At 38.7% G+C, this 23597-nt stretch overlaps 10 protein-coding genes across 10 annotated transcripts; 5 read left to right on the top strand and 5 right to left on the bottom strand. All coding sequences in view use genetic code 12, as the record gives it.

The window, feature by feature from the left end:
• Positions 1-555: 555 nt before the first annotated feature.
• On the top strand, positions 556-3000 carry SEC1 (Sec1p; the record flags this gene model as incomplete). The annotated part of the gene is made up of 1 exon (XM_036812050.1): positions 556-3000. One exon carries the CDS (start codon positions 556-558, stop codon positions 2998-3000), a length of 2445 nt encoding a protein of 814 aa, XP_036668426.1.
• A 323-nt stretch (positions 3001-3323) lies between these two features.
• YCF1 (ATP-binding cassette glutathione S-conjugate transporter) lies at positions 3324-8123 on the top strand (the record flags this gene model as incomplete). The annotated part of the gene is made up of 1 exon (XM_036812049.1): positions 3324-8123. The coding sequence occupies one exon, from the start codon at positions 3324-3326 to the stop codon at positions 8121-8123; it is 4800 nt and encodes a 1599-aa protein (XP_036668425.1).
• A 40-nt stretch (positions 8124-8163) lies between these two features.
• Positions 8164-9309, bottom strand: CPAR2_702780 (uncharacterized protein; the record flags this gene model as incomplete). The annotated part of the gene is made up of 1 exon (XM_036812048.1): positions 8164-9309. One exon carries the CDS (start codon positions 9307-9309, stop codon positions 8164-8166), a length of 1146 nt encoding a protein of 381 aa, XP_036668424.1.
• Positions 9310-9430: 121 nt separating this feature from the next.
• On the bottom strand, positions 9431-11635 carry CPAR2_702770 (uncharacterized protein; the record flags this gene model as incomplete). Its single annotated transcript, XM_036812047.1, has 1 exon — positions 9431-11635. The coding sequence occupies one exon, from the start codon at positions 11633-11635 to the stop codon at positions 9431-9433; it is 2205 nt and encodes a 734-aa protein (XP_036668423.1).
• Positions 11636-12708: 1073 nt separating this feature from the next.
• Positions 12709-13155, top strand: CPAR2_702760 (uncharacterized protein; the record flags this gene model as incomplete). Its single annotated transcript, XM_036812046.1, has 1 exon — positions 12709-13155. One exon carries the CDS (start codon positions 12709-12711, stop codon positions 13153-13155), a length of 447 nt encoding a protein of 148 aa, XP_036668422.1.
• Positions 13156-13374: 219 nt separating this feature from the next.
• AHP2 (Ahp2p) lies at positions 13375-13947 on the top strand (the record flags this gene model as incomplete). Its single annotated transcript, XM_036812044.1, has 1 exon — positions 13375-13947. The coding sequence occupies one exon, from the start codon at positions 13375-13377 to the stop codon at positions 13945-13947; it is 573 nt and encodes a 190-aa protein (XP_036668421.1).
• Positions 13948-15236: 1289 nt separating this feature from the next.
• CYP1 (peptidylprolyl isomerase) lies at positions 15237-15725 on the top strand (the record flags this gene model as incomplete). Its single annotated transcript, XM_036812043.1, has 1 exon — positions 15237-15725. One exon carries the CDS (start codon positions 15237-15239, stop codon positions 15723-15725), a length of 489 nt encoding a protein of 162 aa, XP_036668420.1.
• A 438-nt stretch (positions 15726-16163) lies between these two features.
• On the bottom strand, positions 16164-17750 carry CPAR2_702730 (pepsin-like aspartic protease; the record flags this gene model as incomplete). The annotated part of the gene is made up of 1 exon (XM_036812042.1): positions 16164-17750. One exon carries the CDS (start codon positions 17748-17750, stop codon positions 16164-16166), a length of 1587 nt encoding a protein of 528 aa, XP_036668419.1.
• Positions 17751-19264: 1514 nt separating this feature from the next.
• CPAR2_702720 (pepsin-like aspartic protease) lies at positions 19265-20899 on the bottom strand (the record flags this gene model as incomplete). The annotated part of the gene is made up of 1 exon (XM_036812041.1): positions 19265-20899. The coding sequence occupies one exon, from the start codon at positions 20897-20899 to the stop codon at positions 19265-19267; it is 1635 nt and encodes a 544-aa protein (XP_036668418.1).
• Positions 20900-22645: 1746 nt separating this feature from the next.
• Positions 22646-23557, bottom strand: CPAR2_702710 (uncharacterized protein; the record flags this gene model as incomplete). Its single annotated transcript, XM_036812040.1, has 1 exon — positions 22646-23557. One exon carries the CDS (start codon positions 23555-23557, stop codon positions 22646-22648), a length of 912 nt encoding a protein of 303 aa, XP_036668417.1.
• Between the last annotated feature and the right edge of the window lie 40 nt (positions 23558-23597).

Below are 23597 nucleotides of genomic sequence, written 5' to 3'. Positions count from 1 at the left end.
TGGACTGTAAAATTAGTTGTCCCTTGATGTATGTAGACAATGGCACCGACTTTTACGTGTCAGTTCATGATCCCTTCGATAAAATCGATATTTACAAAGATAAGGTTCAATTGGTACCTGAAAAGTAGAGTCGATGAAAAAGCTTAAAAGGCATCACGACAGTAGAAGGCAAGGGACTATTCAACACATCCTCGGCCCATGAGTGCTGTTTCACATACAGCACCATACTAGTTCCACCTCACTTGTTAAAGCTTCTCCATATATTATGTCCATTCCTCTCAATATTCTATTGTGTATAGTGAATGTCCCAATTAGGAAATATTTCCAAATTGACAGAACAAAATCGACAGTATAATTTTTCAACACCCCCATACACACGACAAGGAAAACATACCATACGCCAGTAACATCATAACCACTTAAAACTACCTCGTTTGAATAACTTGTACGAGCTCGCTAAACATCACCCACTTGGCCTAACTCCATTTTCTCAGCCGTTTTAGCGCACACATCAATCTAGCTCGACTTGCCTTCAACTGATTGCTGTTTTCAACCATGTCCAAAAACAAAGACCCCAACTCACTCATAAACATCCAACATGACTACATATACAACAAGATCAAAAGCATTCAACAACCGAAGGAGATTTACAACTTGGTGATTGATAAGAAAGTCGAAACCATACTATATAAAACCTTCACCAAGGAACAATTGTTGCGAATAGTGGCATCAGTTGAACTAATTGCTTCAGAACGAAGGAAAAACACCTACATGACAGCAATCTACATGGTTGAACAATCAATCTACAATTTGAAATGTATAATGGCTGATGTCACCACAAAGAGATACAAGCGAGGAATGACGCTATTTGCCTATCAAGATGAAGATGTTGACCCAAAGGGAACCAAGTTTTTCAACAATAAATTTCTTGCCAATCCTGCCGTTGTTGATTACTTGACTTATATTGGCCGCATCAACTTTGAATACAATGCCGTGGAAACGAGGGTGTTTTTAACTGATGACAAGACTGCCAACTCAATGCCGATTTATTACAACAAAAATGTACTAAACTTTGTCATGCCTCAAATTAAACAAGTGGCCAAATGTTTGTTAAATGTCATGATTTCAATGGAAGAATACCCGTTTATTAGATTTTATCGACCAGTGGATGCCAATTACGATGCTAAACGGTTACCCGAATTGATTGCCGATGAATTTCAAAAACAAATGGATGAGTATTGTCGTAGTAATCAAAACTACCCTACACCCGAAGTATCAGCCAAGACCAGATCGATTTTGTTGATTACTGATCGTACTATTGACTTGTTTGCTCCATTGTTGCATGAATTCACCTATCAAGCAATGGCGATGGATATAGTGCAAAGTTTGGAAAGAGAAGGGGTTTTCAAATACCAAAGTGAAAATGAAAAGGGTGAAGTCAATGATGTTGAAGCAACTTTGAATAATGAAAATGATGAAGATTGGGTCAATTTGCGACATTTGCATATTATTGAAAGTTCGGAATTGATTGTCAACAAGATTACTGAGTTGGTAAAGAACAATCCATTAATGATTGATCGATCGAAAGCTAGTACTTCATCCGATTTAATGTACATTGTTGCTCATTTAAAAGGATTTGATGAAGAGAGAAGACAATTGACATTACACAAGACTCTAATTGATAAATGTCTTGATATCAATGCTCTGAGGAAATTGGCTGAATTTGCTGCTGATTTTGAACAAACTTGCTGTGCTGATGGGGTCAGTTTTGAAGGTGAGCGTAACAAACACTTGCATGATGATTTAATTGTCCTTTTAGCAAGAGATGATTTACATATAAATGACAAGATGAGATTGATTTTGATTTATGCTTATTACCGAGGCGGATTAATTCGAGCCGATTTCGAGAAGTTGATTAAATTTATTGGTGTTGATGATCGACACATTACTGGATTGATGGAACGATGTTTTAATAATGTTGATAAATTGGGGTTCCAGTTGTTCAAAACTGATATTAAGGATAAACCATTTGGTAAACAGTATTTCCATACTATAAACAACGAAGGCACGTATAATACCAGTAGGTATACCCCCGGTGTCAAGACGATTATGCAAAATGTTGCCAAGTATTCCTTGGATAGGGAATGGTTTCCGTATTTCCGTGATATCCCATTAGACGATGAAGTAGTTGTGACTGAGCCAAAGGGGTCCAATGCCAAGAAGGATTTACAATCAAGTGGTACTTTAAGAAACCCAAGAATTAAAGCTAGTTGGGCATCACAAACGGGGACATCGTCAAGTAACCTTTCGCGATATGGCGGTGGTGGAGGTGTTGGTGGCCATAAACAAAAACAACGCATCTTTTGTTATGTTGCTGGTGGTATCACCTATAATGAAATTAGATCCATTTATGAATTATCGAGTTCGTTGAATAAGGAGTTTTACATTGGATCTGAGCTGATTCTTAGACCAAGGGATTTCCTCATTGGATTACAGAATCTAAGTGAAAACAAGACATTAGAAGCATTGGATTTGAATATCGTCAAGGAGTCAATGAAGAGTGAAGATATACCTGATTTTTTGTATAATGATGGAAGTAGCAGTATCCCAAGACCCATCCCTCGTCAACAAATGTCTGGTCAAGTTCCAATCAGAGGAGCTGGATATCCTCCACAACACCAACAACACCAACAACACCAGCAACAACCACACCCACAACTGCAACCACAATTTGGTCAAGTTTCCTCGTTTCAACAACAAGTTGAACAGCAACAGCAAATGTATGCAAAAGCTCATGGAATCAACCATGAGTCTGGGTCATCTTCCAATGGTGCAGGCTCTACTAGTGGCCATTACAAAAAGAGAAGCTCGAAATCAGGTGGTGGTGGTGGTGAGTCGAGTAGTGGTAGTAGCCCAGCTCCACCTGGGGGTGGTTCTGCTGACGGATCTGGTTCATCATCTTCAGGTAAACGATCAAGGTTGAAAAAATTCTTCAAGTAAGGGAGAGAGAGAGAGAGAGAGAGAGAAAGAACGAGGGGGCAAGAGGGAGGTCGTTTCCATTGAATACATGTAGTATGTAGTTGATGATATCATCTTTATCAAACTTATCTTTGTAATAGAGTTAACTTTGATCTTTTGTGTATTTATTTGTATGTAGCTTACTAAGACTAAGCATCGTGCAATCTTTACCAAAAAAAAAATTCTGGTTTTGCCTCTTCCACATTACGCCGTAAAACCTACAAAGATACTACTTAGTGTCATTGTTGCAACTTTTAGTTCTGACTTTCCAAAGACTAGACTAGACTAAAGCTTCGCTGTCACTAATGGAGCAACAAATTGACTATACATCCAGTTGGAACCCATTGTTTCTGAATTTGCTAACTCAAGTCAATGTACTAGCCATCAATCATGGGATGCACGACAACTCAACCCAAACCCCAGTGGGTGAGTTGCTCACGTCATCATCATCATCGTCATCAACGCCATCCCTGTGGAAAATGTTGAGCTGTTATACCAAACATGAATCATGGGGACCCTTATCTGACAAATACAATGATTTCACCCCGTGTTTCTTACAAGGAATACTATTTGGTGTATCTTCATTATTAATGATTGTTGTGGGATCTTACCAGTTGGTGTATTTACGAAACAAGAAAATAAAAGTGGCCAATCGAATCGATTGGAGTTTCTATATCAAATTATTACTTGTTGTGATCCAATTGGGATTTCAAGTTGCCTTGCTTGTCACTTACCCATTACATCAAGGCGGTGTTATTGAAACATCATTAGCGTTGAATATTGTTGCCACTATTGTTGCTTTGGGTATTCATTATTTGGAACAGTTTAAATCAACCGTGCCCAATGGAGTGTTGCTTTTTTATTGGTTATTCCAAATCATTTTGAATCTCGGTAGAATTGTTAATTTACAACTACGTCATCAATTTGATCTGCATTTTGCCATATTGGTAGTGTTGAGTACTGTGAATGCATTTGCCATCTTGTTGATTGAGACTATATTCCCCATGAGACCAATCAATTATGCCCAACGAGCCAAATATGTATCACCTTATGATCGAGCCAATGTATTTTCAAGAATCACTTTTGATTGGATTGGTGGATTAATGAAACGTGGGTATATACAATATCTCACGCAAAGGGATTTACCACCACTTCCTAAATCGTTGAAGGCAACCACCACCACGGATGATTTTGACTACTATTGGAATAAGCAACCTGCTGGAAAAAAGTCATTATTTTGGGCAATTTCGAAAGCTTTTGGCGGTCAATTTCTTTTAGGTGGTGTTTTCAAAGGAGCTCAAGATTGTTTGGCATTTATCCAACCTCAATTGTTACGGTTGTTGATCAAATTCGTCAATGATTATTCGAAATCGATGAAAAAGGGTGAGCCATTACCTTTAACTAGAGGTTTATTGATTGCCGTGGCTATGTTTGTTGTTTCAATTGTACAAACTGCATGCTTGCATCAGTATTTCCAAAGAGCATTTGATTTCGGAATGAAGATCAAGAGTTCCTTAACTTCAACCGTGTATGACAAGTCGCTTGTATTGTCGAATGAGTCCAAACAAGAATCTTCAACTGGTGATATTGTCAACTTGATGTCGGTTGATGTTCAAAGATTACAAGATTTGCTGCAGAACTTGCAAATCGTATGGTCGGGTCCATTTCAAATCATCATTTGTTTGTATTCGTTACATGGATTGATTGGTAATTCCATGTGGGCTGGTGTTGCCATTATGGTGATTATGATTCCCTTGAATGCGGTAATTGCTAGAAAGCAGAAGCAATTGCAAAAATCACAAATGAAGTACAAGGATAAAAGATCGAGATTGATCAATGAAATTTTAAACAATATCAAGAGTTTGAAGTTGTACGGATGGGAGGTGCCATACTTGGATAGGTTAAACTATGTGCGTAATGATTTGGAATTGAAAAATTTGAAACGAATGGGTATTTTTATGGCTACTGCCAACTTCACTTGGAACTTGGCACCGTTCTTGGTTAGCTGTTCAACATTTGGTGTGTTTGTATTGACTCAGAAAAAGAGTTTATCCACTGATTTGGTTTTTCCGGCTTTATCCTTGTTCAACCTCTTGTCATTCCCTTTGGCAGTGGTGCCCATGGTTATTACAAACATTGTTGAAGCACAAGTTGCCATTGGTAGATTGACCAAGTATTTAACAAGTTCTGAATTGCAAGAGAATGCAGTGGTGAAGTTGCCACCAGCTAAAGAACTTGGTGACGTTGCCGTTTCAATCAAAAATGGTACATTCTTGTGGTCAAAAGCCAAAGGTGAACAAAATTATAGAGTTGCGTTATCAAACATCAACTTGACTGCGAAAAAGGGACAATTGGACTGTATTGTTGGTAAAGTTGGATCTGGTAAATCATCAATCATACAATCCATCTTGGGTGACTTGTACAAATTAGACGGTGAAGTGACTTTGCATGGGAAAGTTGCCTATGTTCCACAAGTGCCTTGGATCATGAATGGTACTGTCAAAGACAATATCCTTTTTGGACACAAGTATGATGCTGAGTTTTATAACCAAGTGTTGAAGGCTTGTGCATTGACGGTGGATTTGGCCATTTTACCCAAAGGTGACAAGACTGAAGTGGGTGAAAAGGGTATTTCATTATCAGGAGGTCAAAAGGCAAGATTGTCTCTCGCTAGAGCTGTTTATGCTCGTGCTGATGTTTACTTGTTGGATGATCCATTGAGTGCGGTTGATGAACATGTTGGTAAGCATTTGGTTGATCATGTGTTGGGACCATTGGGTCTTTTGAGAAGTAAATGTAAAGTTCTTGCCACCAACAACATTAAAGTGTTGAGCATTGCGGATCATTTGCATATGGTGAGCGCTGGTAGATTAATTGAACAAGGAACTTATGATGACATCATGAAGCAGGAGAACTCTAAATTGAAGTTGTTGATTGATGAGTTTGGTAAAAAGAAGGAGGAATCACCAACACCAACACCCTCGACGAGAAAAAATATTGAAGGAGGCAAACTGAAACCCAATGAAGATGGAAAAGACTATGAAGTGGAGGATGATGTAAACTTGGAAGATTTGGACTCGGAGTATGACATGGATATAATCAGTTTGCGACGTGCTTCGGAACAACCCTTGATACCGGATGACGAAAGAGATGATGAAGAGTATCGTGATGAAGTTGAAGAGCTTCAAGAGGAGGAAGAAGAAGACGAAGACACCAAAGCCAGGAAAGAACACATTGAGCAAGGTAAAGTCAAGTGGGAAGTTTACACTGAATACGGTAAAGCTTGTGGTCCGGTTAATGTCCTCATCTTTTTGGGATGCATTATCTTATCATATGTGATTAATGTAAGCTCCACATTTTGGTTGGAACACTGGTCAGAAATCAACACCAAGTATGGTTACAACCCCAATGTCGTGAAATACCTTGGTATTTATTTTCTTTTGGGTATCGGCTACTCCCTCAGTTCATTAATTCAAAATATTTCACTTTGGATCTTGTGTACGATTCAAGGGTCCAAGAAGTTACACAATGCAATGGCAGTGAGTGTCATGCGGGCACCAATGACTTTTTTCGAAACCACGCCAATTGGAAGAGTATTGAATCGATTTTCCAATGATATTTACAAAATTGATGAAGTTATTGGCAGAGTTTTTAATATGTTTTTCAGCAATACTGTCAAGGTTTTCTTTACAATTGTGGTTATTTCATTTTCAACTTGGCAATTTGTGTTTTTAATTTTGCCCTTGGGAGTGTTGTATGTTTACTACCAGCAATATTATTTGAGAACCTCGAGAGAGTTGAGAAGGTTGGATTCAGTTTCGAGGTCTCCTATATATGCCAATTTCCAAGAATCATTGGTTGGTGTGTCTACCATCAGAGCATATGGTAAGGAAGAGAGGTTTAGATTTTTGAACCAGCATCGTGTTGATGAAAATATGAAGGCTTATAACCCAGCTATAAATGCCAATAGATGGTTGGCCGTTAGATTGGAATTTTTGGGATCTGTCATCATTCTTGGAGCTGCGGGACTATCTATCCTCACGTTGTCATCCGGTCGTCTTACTGCTGGTCTTGTTGGTTTATCGGTCTCTTATGCATTGCAAATTACTCAATCATTGAACTGGATAGTGAGAATGACTGTCGAAGTTGAAACAAACATTGTCGCGGTTGAGAGGTGTTTGGAATATTCGAGGTTGAAGAGTGAAGCACCCGAGATAATATCTGAACATAGACCGCCACAAGCTTGGCCACAAGATGGTGAAATCAAATTTGAACACTACTCAACCAAATACAGACCGGAATTGGACTTGGTATTGAAGGATATAAACATTGATATCAAGCCAAGAGAGAAAATTGGTATTGTTGGAAGAACTGGTGCTGGTAAATCATCAATCACATTGGCATTGTTTAGAATCATTGAGGCCTTTGAAGGTGATATCAACATTGATGGAATCAAGACAGATACTATTGGATTATATGACTTAAGACACAAGTTGTCCATCATCCCTCAGGATTCACAAGTGTTTGAAGGTACAATCAGATCCAATCTTGACCCTAATGACGAATACTCTGATGATCAAATATGGAAAGCTTTGGAATTGTCTCACTTGAAAGATCATGTTGAGAAGATGTATGCAGAACGAGACGTTGAAGAATCCAATGATGATAGCAATGGCAGCACTTCTCTGCAACAACAGCCACGTGATGTTGTACATGAAGCCGAAAAGGATCGTGTTGAGACTCCACTTGACGTCAAAATTACTGAAGTAGGTACCAATCTATCCATTGGACAACGTCAATTAATGTGTCTTGGTCGAGTATTGTTGAAATTAAACTATTCAAACATTTTGGTTCTTGATGAAGCTACAGCTGCAGTTGATGTTGAAACTGATCAAATTTTACAACAAACTATCCGTACTGAGTTTAAAGACAAGACGATCATCACTATTGCTCATCGTTTAAATACAATCTTGGACTCTGATCGTATTTTGGTTTTGGAGAAGGGACAAGTTGCTGAGTTTGATACCCCACAAGAGTTGTTGAAAAGGAAGGATTCGTTGTTTTATTCCTTGTGTAAACAAGGTGGATTCATTGAAGACGAATAGAATATGTAAGTACGAACATAGAAAAAAAAAAAATATGATTTCAGTATTCACTCCTTTTGCGTAGAGTTGTCACGGGGTAAAACTCGGCATAATCTGATTTGTTGGTGACTGCAATTGGAATCAGATTGATGTCAATTATTGAGGATTTAGGTGTTGCATCGGGGAAGTTCAAACAATGTAGTACCGATTCCGACTCTAATGAAGCGTATATAATCCCACCACCACCAACGGTAAATGTGATGCATGGCTCATCAAACTTGATAATATTGTACAAATTGAGCTGGTTATCTTTAAGCTCCAACACGAGCAAACACGAAGTATGTTCAACCAATACTACAAAGTATTTGACATTGCCCTTTTCAACATGCTCAATCTTGGCAACACTAATCTCCTTTGGTGATTCTTCAGATCTATACTTTTCAGGAGGTAAATGCGCATCAGTCAAGTACGGATCAACAACCTCTTTCAAGTCAAATTTGCTTAATAACGAACCGGAATACCAATTCCAAACAAAAATGTAATCATCACCTCCGCCTGACACAAGTAAATCATCAACTAAACAAAGCTGCGACACAAATTCCTCATGTCCGTGTAAAAACAGCTTGATCACGTACGATTTAGGATAGTTTGAAACTCTAATATGTTCATCTCGATCACTCGTAATCAAAAACGGTTTGTTGTTGTGAACACCCACAACGACATCAGTCAACATACTAACGTGACCCAAGATGGGCACTAAATCCTTTTCCATTACTGGTGGGTTCAGATCAATGGATACGGAATACGCATCACCAAACTTGTCAGCCACAATCACAGTACCATTGTATACAGTTATGGAGTATGGTCGTTTAGGCATTGGTTGTCGTTTACTCAAAGTCAAGATATTATCACTGGCATCATCAATGGTGAAGACAAGTACTGATTTATCGGAATCGGTAGATGCAACAAGATGCGAATCAGTTACAGCTAGACATTTGATATGGTTGTAGATTTGTATTTTCGATGAAATTTGTTTACCTGTTCGTCTTTCTAATTGATGGTTCTTGTGAGTTGATTGTTGGTCGTCAAACCAATGTCCACGGATTTCACCTGTGTATGTATCGTAAACCAAGATATGGTTTTGCACCGCGGCAAACAAAAGCGTCCCCTGTTTGTTCGCTAGGAGGAGCTGGAATGGATGCTTCATGTTAGAGCCGTTATAGGTGGACCGACGTGATGAGCATCGACATTTTTTTTCCTCTCTATTTTCAATAAAGAATGAATGAAAATCGTTTAATGCACTATGAAAAAACTACGTCTACATAAAATCATCTCTTTTTGAACCACCCACTTGTCCAGCTAGGCTTGGGCTTGGGGTCAGTAGCAGCATCACTATGGGAAACACCCACTTTTTCAAATCCAGCAACTAATTCATCGTCATTATTTTCTTTCTTTGCTGTATCCTCAACAATAAACTTGTGTGCTTTTGGTTCGTCTGTTGAAGCTGTCATTGAAGCTGCAGCTGGTGCTGGTGTAGCTGCGGTGGCCTTAAATGCAAAGGAATTGAAAAAATTAGCAATGTTTTTATTAATTGAGCCCGGTTGTTTCAAAGAATGGCCAACATGACTTGGGTCGATAAAATTAAAAATGAATTCGTCAGCCATTGCATGCCAAATGTTGAAATTTTCCGTCTTTTCCCATGTTTGTATGTAGCATTTATTGAAATCGTGAATATCGCCCTCGGTTGGATGATCGGAGGCGAATCCTGGTGGCGGTAGATGGAACCGTGTGGCGTATTGATGATACCTCATCACTGATAGTAACGAGTTTAAGTAATCTTCAAATTGATAGCGAATGTAATCGTCATTGCCAATGTAATCCTTAGAATCAGGGTGAATTGTACTGATTAAATGATGGATAAATTTTTTATCTTGGTGTGTCAATGTCAAAAACTCTGGCGTGGATAAGGTCTTCGGGTAAGTGACTTCATTGGTGTCCAAATTGATCAATAAATCAACTCCATATAGTGTAGCTTGATTGACAAATAATAAATTGGAGCACCCAATCATGAATGAATCCACTTTTAATTCGCTCAATTGTTGCAATGGTACATATGGATTCCAAAACGAGTTTTTTGTGTTGAATATTTGCAAGGGAAGTCCGAAAAATCTCAACATTGATGCTCGACTATTGGATATTAATGATTGTGGTTTCTGTAATGGTCCATTTGTTTCAATGTAATCAATGAGGGGACATCCTGAATCGTCTAAATTGTTTATAAGGTTGGGTATTAATGAAATTAAATTGTTTTGAAATTGAGCTAGACTCTCTAGATTGTCAGTGGAGTAGATAAGAATCTTTTTCTCAAGTAATAATGCTTTGAAAATGATCATGAAATTGGTTTTAAATTTCAATATTGACGATCGTAGATCCAAATTGACATAGTATTCTTCTTCCTGTTCGAGATCAACGTGGAGTTCATTATCGACAAGCTTAAACTGACTATTCAAATTGTCGAACAAATGGTCCAACACTTCTGTATTATTGAGACTTTCTTGCAAAAAATAGCTCTTTGTGATGATGGACAATTTCTCTTTAATTTTGGTAAAGATTGGTTGTTTCCGTACAATGACAACCACTGCTTTCTGTACGATAGATCGAGTAATATCTTTATTTCTTTCTCGTTCTTCAGCCGACAATTCACTAGTTCGCACCTGCCTCACACATGAACATCCAAACAAGGTTTTCAAATGTCGAGGATCACCTTGAAACTCATTCAATGCGTCAAAATCATCAATTGATCTGCCTTGATCAAAATCATAAACAAGATTGAAGTTCAGAAACGTTTCTTCAAATAAGTGAGACCCATCGGGTAGTGCTTGAAATGGTATATTGCGAAATAAATCTGGTGTGTATGTAGGATGATAATTTGATCTCCACCATTGTATTTCGGGACCTCGTTGATGATGGAAATCAACCACACACATTGCAAATACCATATCGTCATCCTTATCAGTATTGTGATCACTATTGTTGCCACTTTTCACCGAGACTAGCGAATGTGTACTTGATTCACTATTTCGCTTAATTGGTAAATTCCTAATCTGTATTGACTTTTTCCTTGCTACTGCAGTCGGTGGAGTGGTATCGGCTTCTGGTTTCCTTACTTCATCGGTAGATACGTTTTTATGAGACCCTAGTCTTATAGGGCGACATTGAAACCCATCTTCTGTAGTGGTGGTGCTGGTGGTTGCATTTGTGGCACTTGGTCGTCTATCAGGAGAAAAAGATGTTGTCGTTGTTGGAGTACCAGAGGGACTAGTTGACAAAATGGAAGTGGATGATAGTCTATCTCTATGTCTAGCCAATCTCAACGGACGTAGCTCCCCATTACCTGGAGCACTCGACTTTTTTATTGGTGTAGACGTGGTGGTGGTTGATGTAGATGAAGTGGAGGAGGAAGTACTTGATTTCTGTGGTGATTGGGTTGGTGTTACCTCGGATTCTTTCCAAGGATTACTTTCTACTGACATACAGGTGACATATAGGGGTTTTTGGGAAACAAAAGTATAATTTTGGGTATATGGGGGAGCGTGATGGACAATAATTATATGATATGCTTTGTTGTACTTGGTTTGTTTCAAAACATTTTTTTTTTTTGTCGAGGAGAATTGTCGTAAAAGGTCATGGTCGTGAGATACTTAACTGCGTCACTGAATCAAACAGAATGCTGTATGGTAGTTTAAACTAGAATGGGTTGATTGAATGATGGGTGACCGGTGTAATTTGTGGACTAGCTGAATCAATAGCATGGTATGTTCTGATGCATAATATTATGGGTAGGGAATAAGGTATAGAGACCATGGTTCAAAAGGGTTATCAAGAAAACAGCTTCAGAGAAGAGTTTATTACATTACAATGTGAAGAGTTTATTAGAAACAGTGTAGAGCCCAGTGTCTAATACTAAAGATGTTGGGGGAGCTTTAGTCAAAATAAGTGCTTACTTATCACATTTGTTGCATTTTTATTTCAAATTGATGCAAAAAAAAAAGTTACATTCAAAGATTATCTAGACTGTTCATCATTAAAGAAGAGAGTGAAGTACCTCGATGTACATATATATATGAGAGTACTACTTTTCATTGTAAGATATTTTCTTAGTATAGGTTTGAGTAACGAATGAAAAAGAAGTGGCTTTTTGTTGTTTTTTTTCGTATTTGATGATGACGCGGTCTCAGCCTCTTGAAGAATTACAAAGAATGACACAAATGATTTTATAGAATATAACCTTAATAATAAGGAGTAGCCCTCACTTAGACTCAGTAACTACAAATACATATATTGTCGAAGTAGCCCTTTTTCTCCTCCAGTAACATCTAGGTATCGCTCTTGTTGTAGTCTAATAATAAGATTATCTATTTAAAAATTGCTTATATGGCGTCAAATAAAATTCCAAAAATTGTAAAACTTGTTGCAACACAAAAAAAAAGAGGGACCTACTTCATTTTCTTGGCTATACAAATATATATATAACCACTGGCATCCTTCCATACCTTTCTTCTATTTTTCTTTCATTTCCTTTTTGCTTTCATTCATTCATTCAACCATGATTGTTCCGAAGAAAGATACCACTAACACCCTTGAACTCATCAAGAGAGTATATTACCCATACTACTACAATAACAACAGGGGTTGGCACAGGTACAGATGGTTTTTGTGGCTATTGCTCATAATTCCATTACTTTTGATATTGCTTATATTTTGTTTAAGAAGAAGAAGATCAAAGACCAGTGTTTACTACCCACAACAGCAACTGAATCAGCAGTACTACCAAAATCAACAACCACAACAGAGTTACGTGCCACCTGAACAACCTCAAACTTATCAAACTGGTGGGTACAACAATTATGGAAATGGAGGCTATGGCAATTATGGACCTAGCAGTGGTGGTGCGGCACAACAAGGTTATTACTCAAGAGAACAAGAGTATGATGTCGCAGGTGAGGAATTCTCGCGTCCTGAAGGACCACCGCCAGCACACACCAAAGCCTAAAGAAAGTAGTTAGTTCGCTATAGCTCCTTTGTGGAGCTTGTTTAGTTTTATAGTTAATGTTTTGATACCATGTCGTCATTGTTGTTTTACCTGTCCTCTATTTAGACCAACAGGAAAATGCGGATTTAGCCGAGCGGTCTTGCCCCAGAAAATCAAATAAAATTTTGGGATATCCATCAAAACCAATCTCTCTTTCCTACACTCCATCACACCCAAGAAATGACTTTCGCGCAAGGCTCACCTTTCCCGGAAGGTGTGAAGTTTGCCTATATCCCAATAAACACGGATGATACCAGACTCATTGACCCATTGGTCTGTCAACAACCACTTCAACTCAAGCTTGACGAGGTAATTTCGTTTCTTTCAACAACAAACCAGCCCAAGTTGCTTATCGTCTCTGTACCAGGTGCATGGACCCCAACATGTGGTGAAGTTCATGTTCCACCGTATTTGCAAAACTTGGCATCATTAGGATCAAAGGGAATTGGCGCAGTTATAATCTTGGCTTCCAACGATCCATTTGTTGTCAACAGTTGGGGTAAAGTCTTGGTCAAGCAATTTTACAATGTTGATGATAACTCGAAAGGAATTATGCCAAAGGTTGTCTTTGCCAATGATGTTGATGGTTTCAGTCGTAAGCATGACTTGGCTACTGATGTCAATGGGTTTTCAAGAAACAAGAGATATGCTACCGTTATTGATACAAAAACAAGAAATGTCGAGTATCTTGGAGTCGAAACTGAGAGAAAAGTGGACAAGTCTGGTTATGAAACAGTATTGGCTAAATTGTAGGAGAAATATATATAGGAAACATATGATGTTCCGAGGACTATATTTATACTCGAGTAGATATCAGCTCCTTACCCTCTAGTGTTGGAGTTTGACCTACTAACAAGGTGGACAGGAAACAATCAGTAACAGTAAAATCGTTGTTATTTGGAGTTTGCAGACATGGTTGATTGTACCAGTCAGTTATTGTCGTTAGAGATTCTACATCAAATACACACAACTTCAAAGAAATCTTCCCTATTCAAGCTCATGTTTTAAAGCGTGTTATCTATGGGAACACCGTTGGAACGTTCAACTAGCACGTCTTCAAAACACACTAAAACTCGTTATTACAAATGGCCCCTTCATTGGTCAATGATGACCAAGATCCATATAATCAGCCAATAGTACAGATCTCTCAAGCATATGGATGACTACAAGCACCATCTCATCAAATATGGAGTTGATTACTAATTAACTTTTGAAGTCTTGTAAATTACTCTAGATTGGTTGCAAATTCATATTTTGATCACATATCCACAAGATCATCTACTTTGACGATATAATTAAAGTGCCTTGTAATGCATACTTCAACAGTCAGCTCAGTTTTCCAAGCCCTTCAATCACGCCATGGGATCAGAAATCCGTAAAAACTGACCCTTTTTGTTGGTAGATGCCACGTTTCTTTACAAAAAGCCATGACTTTTAAGGGGGTGATAGACAAGAGAGGGACTTTTTTTTTGTGGGTGGAGAAAGCTAAAAATAAAAGTGTCTGTCGGAAATTGATTTTGATTCTATGGAGTTCTCATAATTACGTAAACTGGAGGCCGAGTCTGCATTTTGTGTTGGGGTTACAATAATAACCGCAACTATATGAAAGGAAAAATTAGACCGAAACACACGCACTCCGACCTGCACATAGTCCGACAGACAATTTTTTGAAATTGCGACTGCGTGGGTGCAACTATCATAAGCGATGGGATATAACGAGGCATTGACACGTTTCAAAACCAGGTGATATGAAACTACCAGTACTTGGCATGAGAGACATTCTATAAGCACCTCCTCCATCTTGTGTGGGATTGTCCCATTACGAGCTATAGGAATGTGTCACTTTGAACATATAATCCCTCATCTGAATTTGTGTCTGAAAAGTTTTAGGTATTCCGACACCAGTGTCTTTTATTGGCAAAGAAGACTTTGCCAACGCCGAATCTAAATTTCTTTATATACGCCATTGAATTTCCACTTTTTTCTTACATCCTTTCTTTTCCTGAAAACCCAATTCCAACTCAATTGATCAATTATAAACCATGTCTAACGTATTTTTTGATGTCTCGGCTGATGGCCAACCATTGGGTAGAATCACCTTCAAGTTGTATGACGATGTTGTCCCAAAAACCGCTGAAAATTTCAGAGCTTTAGCCACTGGTGAAAAGGGTTTTGGTTACAAAGGTTCTATTTTCCACCGTGTTATTCCAAACTTTATGTTGCAAGGTGGTGATTTCACCAACTTCAACGGAACTGGTGGTAAGTCCATTTATGGTACCAAGTTTGCTGATGAAAATTTCACCAAGAAGCACGACAGACCAGGTTTGTTGTCAATGGCCAATGCTGGTCCAAACACCAACGGATCTCAATTCTTTGTTACTACTGTCCCATGCCCATGGTTGGATGGTAAGCACGTTGTCTTTGGTGAAGTCACTGATGGTTTCGATATCGTCAAGAAGATTGAATCTTACGGTTCAGGAAGCGGTGCCACTTCAAAGAAGATTACCGTCGACAACTCTGGTCAATTGTAAAAGCTTGATTGTATAGTGATTGAATAAAGATTTGACTTTGACTCGAATGTAGGTGAATCTCTCGTTGTTGAAGTAGAGCGTAACTTCAATGTGAGTTCAACTAGATGTAAAAGTTATTGGACGAATTACGATAGGATTGGTGAATTGATGTCTATAAACATTGCATGAGAGAGTGGTGCTCACGTTAGACAATACTCTGCGCATACAAATTGGTTGCAAACAATTTTTTTCTTCCAATATATAATATTGAACTAAGGCTACGTTCGATAAAGATTCAGCGAAGGCGTTGATAACAATCACAAATTGTTTCTTAAACTTTTTGTACACAATTAGACTAGTTTATACCCAATTGTCGTTTAACTAAACAAGCACCAGAAACAGAAAGTCTTTTTTTTTCTAAACAAAATAACCGAAACGACGTTAGTCCACAACGACAGTTTAAACCAAACACAATGGGATGATCAACCCAGAGAGTACGAAAATCCACGACGATTTGTATACACTGTCTCCACCACTTTCCTGCTCATTTGGCGCAACGATACCAGAATCACCAGAATCAGTTCCATTTGAAGTTGAGTTTGTTCCGCTGGCTCCTCTAGTTGACTCTTTTCCCCCAACAACTCTAATATCTTCTTCATCGGTATAACGAGCTTGCGCAATTTGGACTTGCAAGTCTTCCAAGTCATAGACTATATAAGCGCTTCTCAAGATGTTGTCTCCAAATAATGCATATGTTTTTTGATTTTGTTCTTGTGGCTGTGGCAAAATTCCCAAATAGCACGATGTTTCATTTTGGGGCAAGATCAATTTCGAAACTGGAACGTTGATGATCTTGCTTCCGAATGTGAGGTCCAACGTTGAGTTTGAGTTTAGCAATTCACAGTCAACTTTATATTTCCCATCACTCAATTCGCCATCAAAAGCTTGACCCACTGCTTCCAACTGATGTGGCAACAAGTATGACACTGTTGATCCAGAATCAAGTATAACATTAGTTGAGTTTTGCAACAAGTCGTCTGAATTTCCATCACGGCTTAGTGAGATTTGTTTGAGCTCAACGCTGAAATCCAGCAACGTACCATCTCTACCCTCAACGATAGGTATTGTCTCTAAATTTTCTTTGTATTTAGCATGATCAATGGCACCAAATAAAACAGAGCCACTTTTAGCATCGGCTTCGTTCAAATATAACGAGTACAAGACTTTGTTAATCACCCCATCTGCCTTCATTTTGTAAGGTAAATTGTCGTACACGTATCCAAGTTGCGAAGTAGCTTCCAAACCACGTAATCCGATACCCAATACACCCATAACATTGGAGGTTCTGTTGGCAACAGCGAAAGTGACATCAGATATGGAAACGTTGCCAATTTTGATTGTATCTCTAACCCACACTCCAAGCGCATAGTCGCCATCACCATATAAAGTCATGAATGGATTTGTCCCGTTGTTTTCAAAAGTCTCAGAAGCTTCCGTGTTGAATGCACCAAGTGCTATACAAGTATTGGAAGCCACTGGTTGGGTATTATCACCAGCGGAGCTTGAATTGGACTCAACACCCGTATTTCCAACTTCTGGAACATTAGTGGGTAATGGCTCATCTGAAGAATTCAATGCGCTGTAGACTTGATCATCGGCGCGTTTGTTTCTTCTTGAGGTAGCTACTGACTTTGATGATTGTTCAGTGTTGTTGTTGTTATTGCCGGCTTGTCCTTGAAGAAGTGCAGCAAACGGATTTTCCTTTGTGCAATTTACATCGGTTGCAGGTACCCAAAGGTCAGCACTTCCAGTATCAACATGCACAACAACATCATCGTGATTTGATCCAAGTTGCAACTCAGCTACGTAAAGAATTTTCTGGTTGCTTAATTCCATCAACACGGTTCCCTCTACATCAGTACGTTTAACGAAACGTGGTTCACTTCTCTCAACATTGAAATCAATCTTGAAACTTCCTGTAGCCTGATTAGCTGTTACTGTGGATGTTGAAAATAAAGTAGCAAGCACAATGTTGGTGAATTTCATTTTGTTGGAATACTCGATGAATTTCTAACTAGATTTCTAATGATTGAGGAACCGGCATACTTACGTGGATATTTGTATGTCTGCAAAAATTGCAAAGCCCAAAGGTTGCTCTGCTGTCAACACATTTTTTAGCGGGTGTCTGAAATGAAGACCGCAAACAATAAATCCGGTTACAAAATGAACTCTAACAAGAGGTTGTTACAGGAGGAACCTGTACATTTGGTTGCTATTTGTACGAATTGTAATGGGATTGTTCCAAAAATAGATGCGGTTTTGCGATGAAATTTCACACATTTACGTCACATTCATTTGGAGGCGTTCTTCAAGTGCATTTGTTCGAAGGTTATACTTCTATGATGACAAAATATTCTCGCAATGTTAGCCCTAAAAAGTGGGCCTCCCCACAAATGTTTCAAGCAATGACAAATTTCTTTGTGTAACTGTAAAGAAACCATTCGATTGGATACGAAACGGCAACATTAAGATTTAAACCAATATAGAGAGGATTCCTTCTGATCCTTACAAAGTCGATAGTGATTGTCTCATTAAGCTGTATCTCACCCTAGAAGCTCTCCACTGTGAGCTGGTTATGCTTCAAAGGTTCTTCCAGTTCCCTTTGTTCAACATTCGTGTTTTTTTGCAAATTTGCATTTGTCAATTCATCTTGCCACGATAGTTTCAAAAATTGTGAGCTATTATCCCACACCGCACTCTGAGTGTATAACGGATTATTCTCCTTCTTTGATACTTGCTTTGGTATTTCCGCAGGGTATGATTGTTTTAATTTTAATTTGTAAATTGCACTTTTTTGGCTACCCAACCGGAGTTAACGTATTTTTTTCGTTAAAACGGATTATTTACAAGGTGTTGCACAAAGAAAGAGTGTCATGGGTGTCAAAGTTTTGTCCTCCAAGAATGGAAGTGCATATGTCTCCCAATCATTGTGTTTTTTTTTTTTTGGTACGGTAAACACTCATTCCCTTCTCTTTTCTTTTCACTTTGCCACAACCGTTGTTCGTAAAAGAACGATATCAAAGTTAACAACGACCTTAAAATAATATGCCACATTGTGCCACTAAAACTAAGGTTTTTCCAATTTACTTCCACTAAGTTTTATAGCTTTTGTGCTACCCCAACAGTCGCGCATCTCAAGTGTGAGAAGTGTGATGTTCGAATTTTATTGACAAATTTTCAGGGGGTTGCGATAAACTGGGCTTAGCTTCGTAATTAGTACTTTGATTTTCGCACTGGTAACTTTATTTGAGCAAAGATCTGACGTGCAATCTCTGGCTACAACAGAAGGTTCTCGTGGCTGGAGTTAGCACTGCAAGATCTCGTCAGCTGAATTCCACTTGTAGGAATCTTGCTTCATATATAGAGCCAGCGAACCAATTCTCGAATATCAAAGAAAGTAAAAGCGTGTTGACAAAAGTTTTCTATTTATACAATACAATGAGATAGCAACAGCATGTAAAACTGTTTATGTAGCAAAGCTCTTTCAGTTAGCTAGCAATCTAAACCAAGGCCAATGAAGTGGCCAATCCGGCAAGTACAGAAACCCAAGGCAAATTGTAAATCGAGAACCCACTATTGGCATGCTCAGTCGATGACGAAGAGCCAACTCCACCAGATGTAGTTCCATTCGAGGATGAGTTCGATCCGGTGCTTCCACTCGTTGACTCTTTTCCCCCAACAACTCTAATATCTTCTTCATCGGTATAACGAGCTTGCGCAATTTGGACTTGCAAGTCTTCCAAATCGTAAACGATATAGGCGCTTCTCAATATGTTGTCTCCAAACAATGCAGTTTCAGTCTCATTTCCTTCTTTTTGGGATGGTAAGATTCCTAAATAACATGATGTTTCATTCTCTGGCATGATCAATTCAGAAAGTGGGACATGGATGTCACTGTTTCCAAAAGTGAAATCCATTGTTGAGTTTGAGTTTTGTAATTCACAGTCAACTTTGAAGGCTCCTTGCAGTTCAATAAATTCACCATCGAGAGCCTCGCCCAAAGATTTCACTTGGTGCAGCGTCAAGTATGATATCGTTGATCCAGAGTCAAGTATGACAATGGTTGAGTTTTGTAAAATGAGTTCTTTATCTCCTTCGTGGTTGAGTGCGACATGCTTGAGTTCAACTGCCAAATCCGAAAATGTACCGTCTCTTCCTTTCACCACCGGCAATGTCTCCAAATGACCTTCATGTTTAGCATGGTCAATAGCACCAAACAACACAGAACCGGTACTAGCGTTGATATCGTTCAAGTACAACGAGTATAAAACTTTGTTAATCACCCCATTGGACTTCATTTTATATGGTAAACTATCGTAAAAGTAACCAAACAGTGAAGTAGATTCCAAACCACGTAACCCGATACCAAATACCCCAATGTCATTTGATGTTGCATTTGCAATTGCAAAACTAGCATTATGTACTGACGCGTTACCAATTTTGATGGTGTCTTGGCCCCAGTCACCAAACGCATAGGTTCCGTCACCGTAGGCAGCATAGAATGGTATCGTATTGTTCGTCTCAAAAGTATCGGATGCCTCCGTATTGAATGAACCATGTGCCGTGCAAGTAAGTGATTCACTTGATTGGGACTCTCCTGCTGCCGTATTGCTAGAATTAGAGATAAAGCCAGGGTTTCCAGCTCCTGGAAGATTGGTGGTTTGTGGGTGGCCTGAGGGGTATAACGAGCTGTAGATTTGGCCCTCGTCACGTTTATTGCCTCTTGAGGGACCACCTTGCGTCTCTGATGGCTGTTCTCCCTCGCCTGAATTCTCATCATCATCATCATCATCATCCCCTTCCCCAAGAGCAGCAAGTGGATTTTCCTTTGAACATGTAACATCACTTGCAGGCACCCAAAGATCTGAGCTTCCAGTATCAACGTGCACATGAACTTTATCTTCATTTGAACCAATATACAACTCAGCAATGTAGAGAGTTTTGTGATTCATTAATTTCATCACCACTGCTCCTTCCGGGTCATCACGTTTGACAATGTCTCCTTTCGGTACTTCTCTTTTCACATTGAAATCGATTTTCAAGCTTCCTGACGATGAGTCGGTTGCAACCGTTGAGCCTAATTGTAAAATAGCTGATAACAAAGCAGTAGCAGATACGTTATTGATGAACCTCATTTTTCGCAAGTATTGTAGATCTTACTCAGTTCGGATATTACAAAGTGACAGACTCCTCAGTGAATTCAGTGATTATTTATAAAGTAACTGTAGCTGCAAATGACAAAAAAATAATCATTCCAGGGCACTAGCAATAAGCAAAAAGTACTCTAAAAATAGAATACATGGTTTGCGGTCTCAAAAAAGAAGTGGAAAAGTTTTAACCATCCAAGGCTATGCTTTTACCTCGGGCAATGTTTAATTTGACAAATCCTGTTTCAGCTAGCCAATCGTTGTAATTTTCTAAAATTAGATTAACATACATCTCACTCCATTGTCTTCTGTTTCTCTTTTGGCGTTGTGCCAAACTTTGTGTTGAAAAGATCTAATGCATAGACGATAGCACGGCTACTCAGTGCAATTGTTAAAAAGCTTCTGTACTGTTGTTTGTGTATAATGGCATAGCCTCGGGATCATCTTCACCTTCTAAATCTCGGAATCTCCGCGGTTGCCAGTTATTTCCACACTTGCAGCAAGAATAGCAATATCAACCAAAACTTCTAATTGTTGGTTTGAGGCTAGATACATACAACAGATGAAGTTCCATCACTCTCTCCTCACTTAGGAGACCCCTCATTGTCGATGCTACACTTGATTGCTATCCTTTCAACGTCTTGACTGTGTAAACACTTCTGGCCAAATGTGATTCGTATCAGTATAGGTTTCCTTTTTCCGTGCTAGCGGCGCTAACGATTTTTCCGTTGTTCATATATGACGGAGTTCTCGTAATGACTTACACAAAATAACCAACATGTCAAAATTCAAATCTGACACAAAGCAAACTTTAGAGAGCAAAATGTCGAATTCTATGTAATGTGATCCATGTAGTCGGCAATGAACGGCATTCGAAAAGAAAATAATGTGACGTCAGTAGCTAGATTGAAACATTTGATGTGGTATCAATAACGATTTTCGGATTATTGATATGTATGATATGTGCTAAGGGATGTTGTTGCAAATGGTTGTGTTAAGCGAAGGTCCCGTGGGTGGAAGTAGTATCTCGGTTAACTCTACTAAAGCGAGTATATGTTTGAGCCGCCTGAATCATTATGCTTTTCGACAGTGAACGGGAACTACCGCTAGCTTGATCACCCTCTTGCTCATCGAAATCTTTCGATCAACAACTGACTTACGATTGCTGAAGTTCTTTCTATAGTAGTTTCTCCACCTTTGAAAATCTATGACCACCCTGGCACACAAAGAGCAAACATTTAGAGTAATTATGTCAATCAAGGTCAAAGATTGTGATTGAATTCAAATTACAAATACTTGGAAGAGAAGGTTGATCATCAAGCCTGCCTTTCAGTTGCTCTCTCGATGGCTCGAAGAGACCATGGCCACTACACGAACAGGTCATATCACGAAGGCTCAGATCAAGCTATTCATTCGTCGTTTTCCCTCGGCCAAATATGTTGGGCTCTGATTTGTAACGAAATCAACAAGAACTTATAGTGCCACACTTTTATAAAGCGGAAAGTAGTGAAGTCAAACTCAAGATTTGATGAGTTTTGACTCTTTTGAACCTGACAAGGGTTTTTAGTTGAGTAAAACGCTGGATAGAGCATATCGAGTAAGGCATCATGGACAACCATCAAATATCTCGATAGCTGTTCAACTTTCTTAGAGATTGTCGTTCTTCTTGTCAGAAAAAGAAGCCGGCATTACATCTTCAACCTATACATCCTTAGTATACCCTCAACGTTGAGATTAAACCAATAAACAAATGAGTACTAAATCCACCACCATAACTACACAACATGCAGCTATCAATAGCCTATTCTTGAATTCCAGATACGTAGAATGGTTATTGGTTCTTTCATTTGGCCTTCCTTTCTCTAAGTCACTCGTCTTTTCCACTTTCGCTTCATCTTTCGGATCTTCTTCTTCATAAATCGTAATCAACTCATAAACTACGTATTTATAAATAAGATAGAACTTTTGTGAGTAAGCAGCAATTAGATAAATCCAACCGACAAAATCAAATGAAGTATCAGGGGATGTGGTTGTAGATGTAAAGGTAGTATTTATGAACAAAAATGAGTTGGTAATGAAAAATGGGAGAATGTTGTTGTTGCATTCTCTCAATGATTTGTAAATGCTTTTATTTGATGTAATTGAAATTAATAATATGAGAAACGGCAAAACCAACTGTAAGGATGTAAAAATTTGTAATAACTTGTGGAAATGACTGAAATATGTTGATATAAAATAAGTTGCTGCCATAAGTTGCGTCACAAAGAAGCACAACTCTTGACAAGTTGACCTCGATCTGTGCGGGCAATCAGGTGTGCTTTTTTTTACAAAACGAAAAATGAATATTAAGTTGATGGAATTTGAGACCAAATCCATAAGTAGGTCTTCAAATGTAGTGGCAGCTGTTGTTGTTGTTGTGTCTTGAGTGTATGAGATAGGTTCACCGTCTATTGTACCATTTATTGCTTCTTCGACTAACGGCAGCAATGTGTTTTGAGATAGCATGGCTTTGAGTGGTGATGATGGGTTAATGACTTGTCCCAAAACAAACGCAATGATGATAGCGGATGATGCTATGGGATTGTGGAGCCCATTGCACATGTACTTTTCTAGTACATTAATGAATTTTCTGTGAGTGTTCGTCATAAGGTGTAGTGAAGTAAAATAGACAACAGTTTTGAAGAAA

The sequence above is a fragment of the Candida parapsilosis genome, contig 006110 (assembly GCF_000182765.1).
Source record: "Candida parapsilosis strain CDC317 annotated contig 006110".
In the NCBI taxonomy this organism is placed as follows: domain Eukaryota; kingdom Fungi; phylum Ascomycota; class Pichiomycetes; order Serinales; family Debaryomycetaceae; genus Lodderomyces; species Lodderomyces parapsilosis.
Note: the sequence above shows the minus strand (reverse complement) of the source record. Positions and strands in the feature narration are given on the sequence as shown.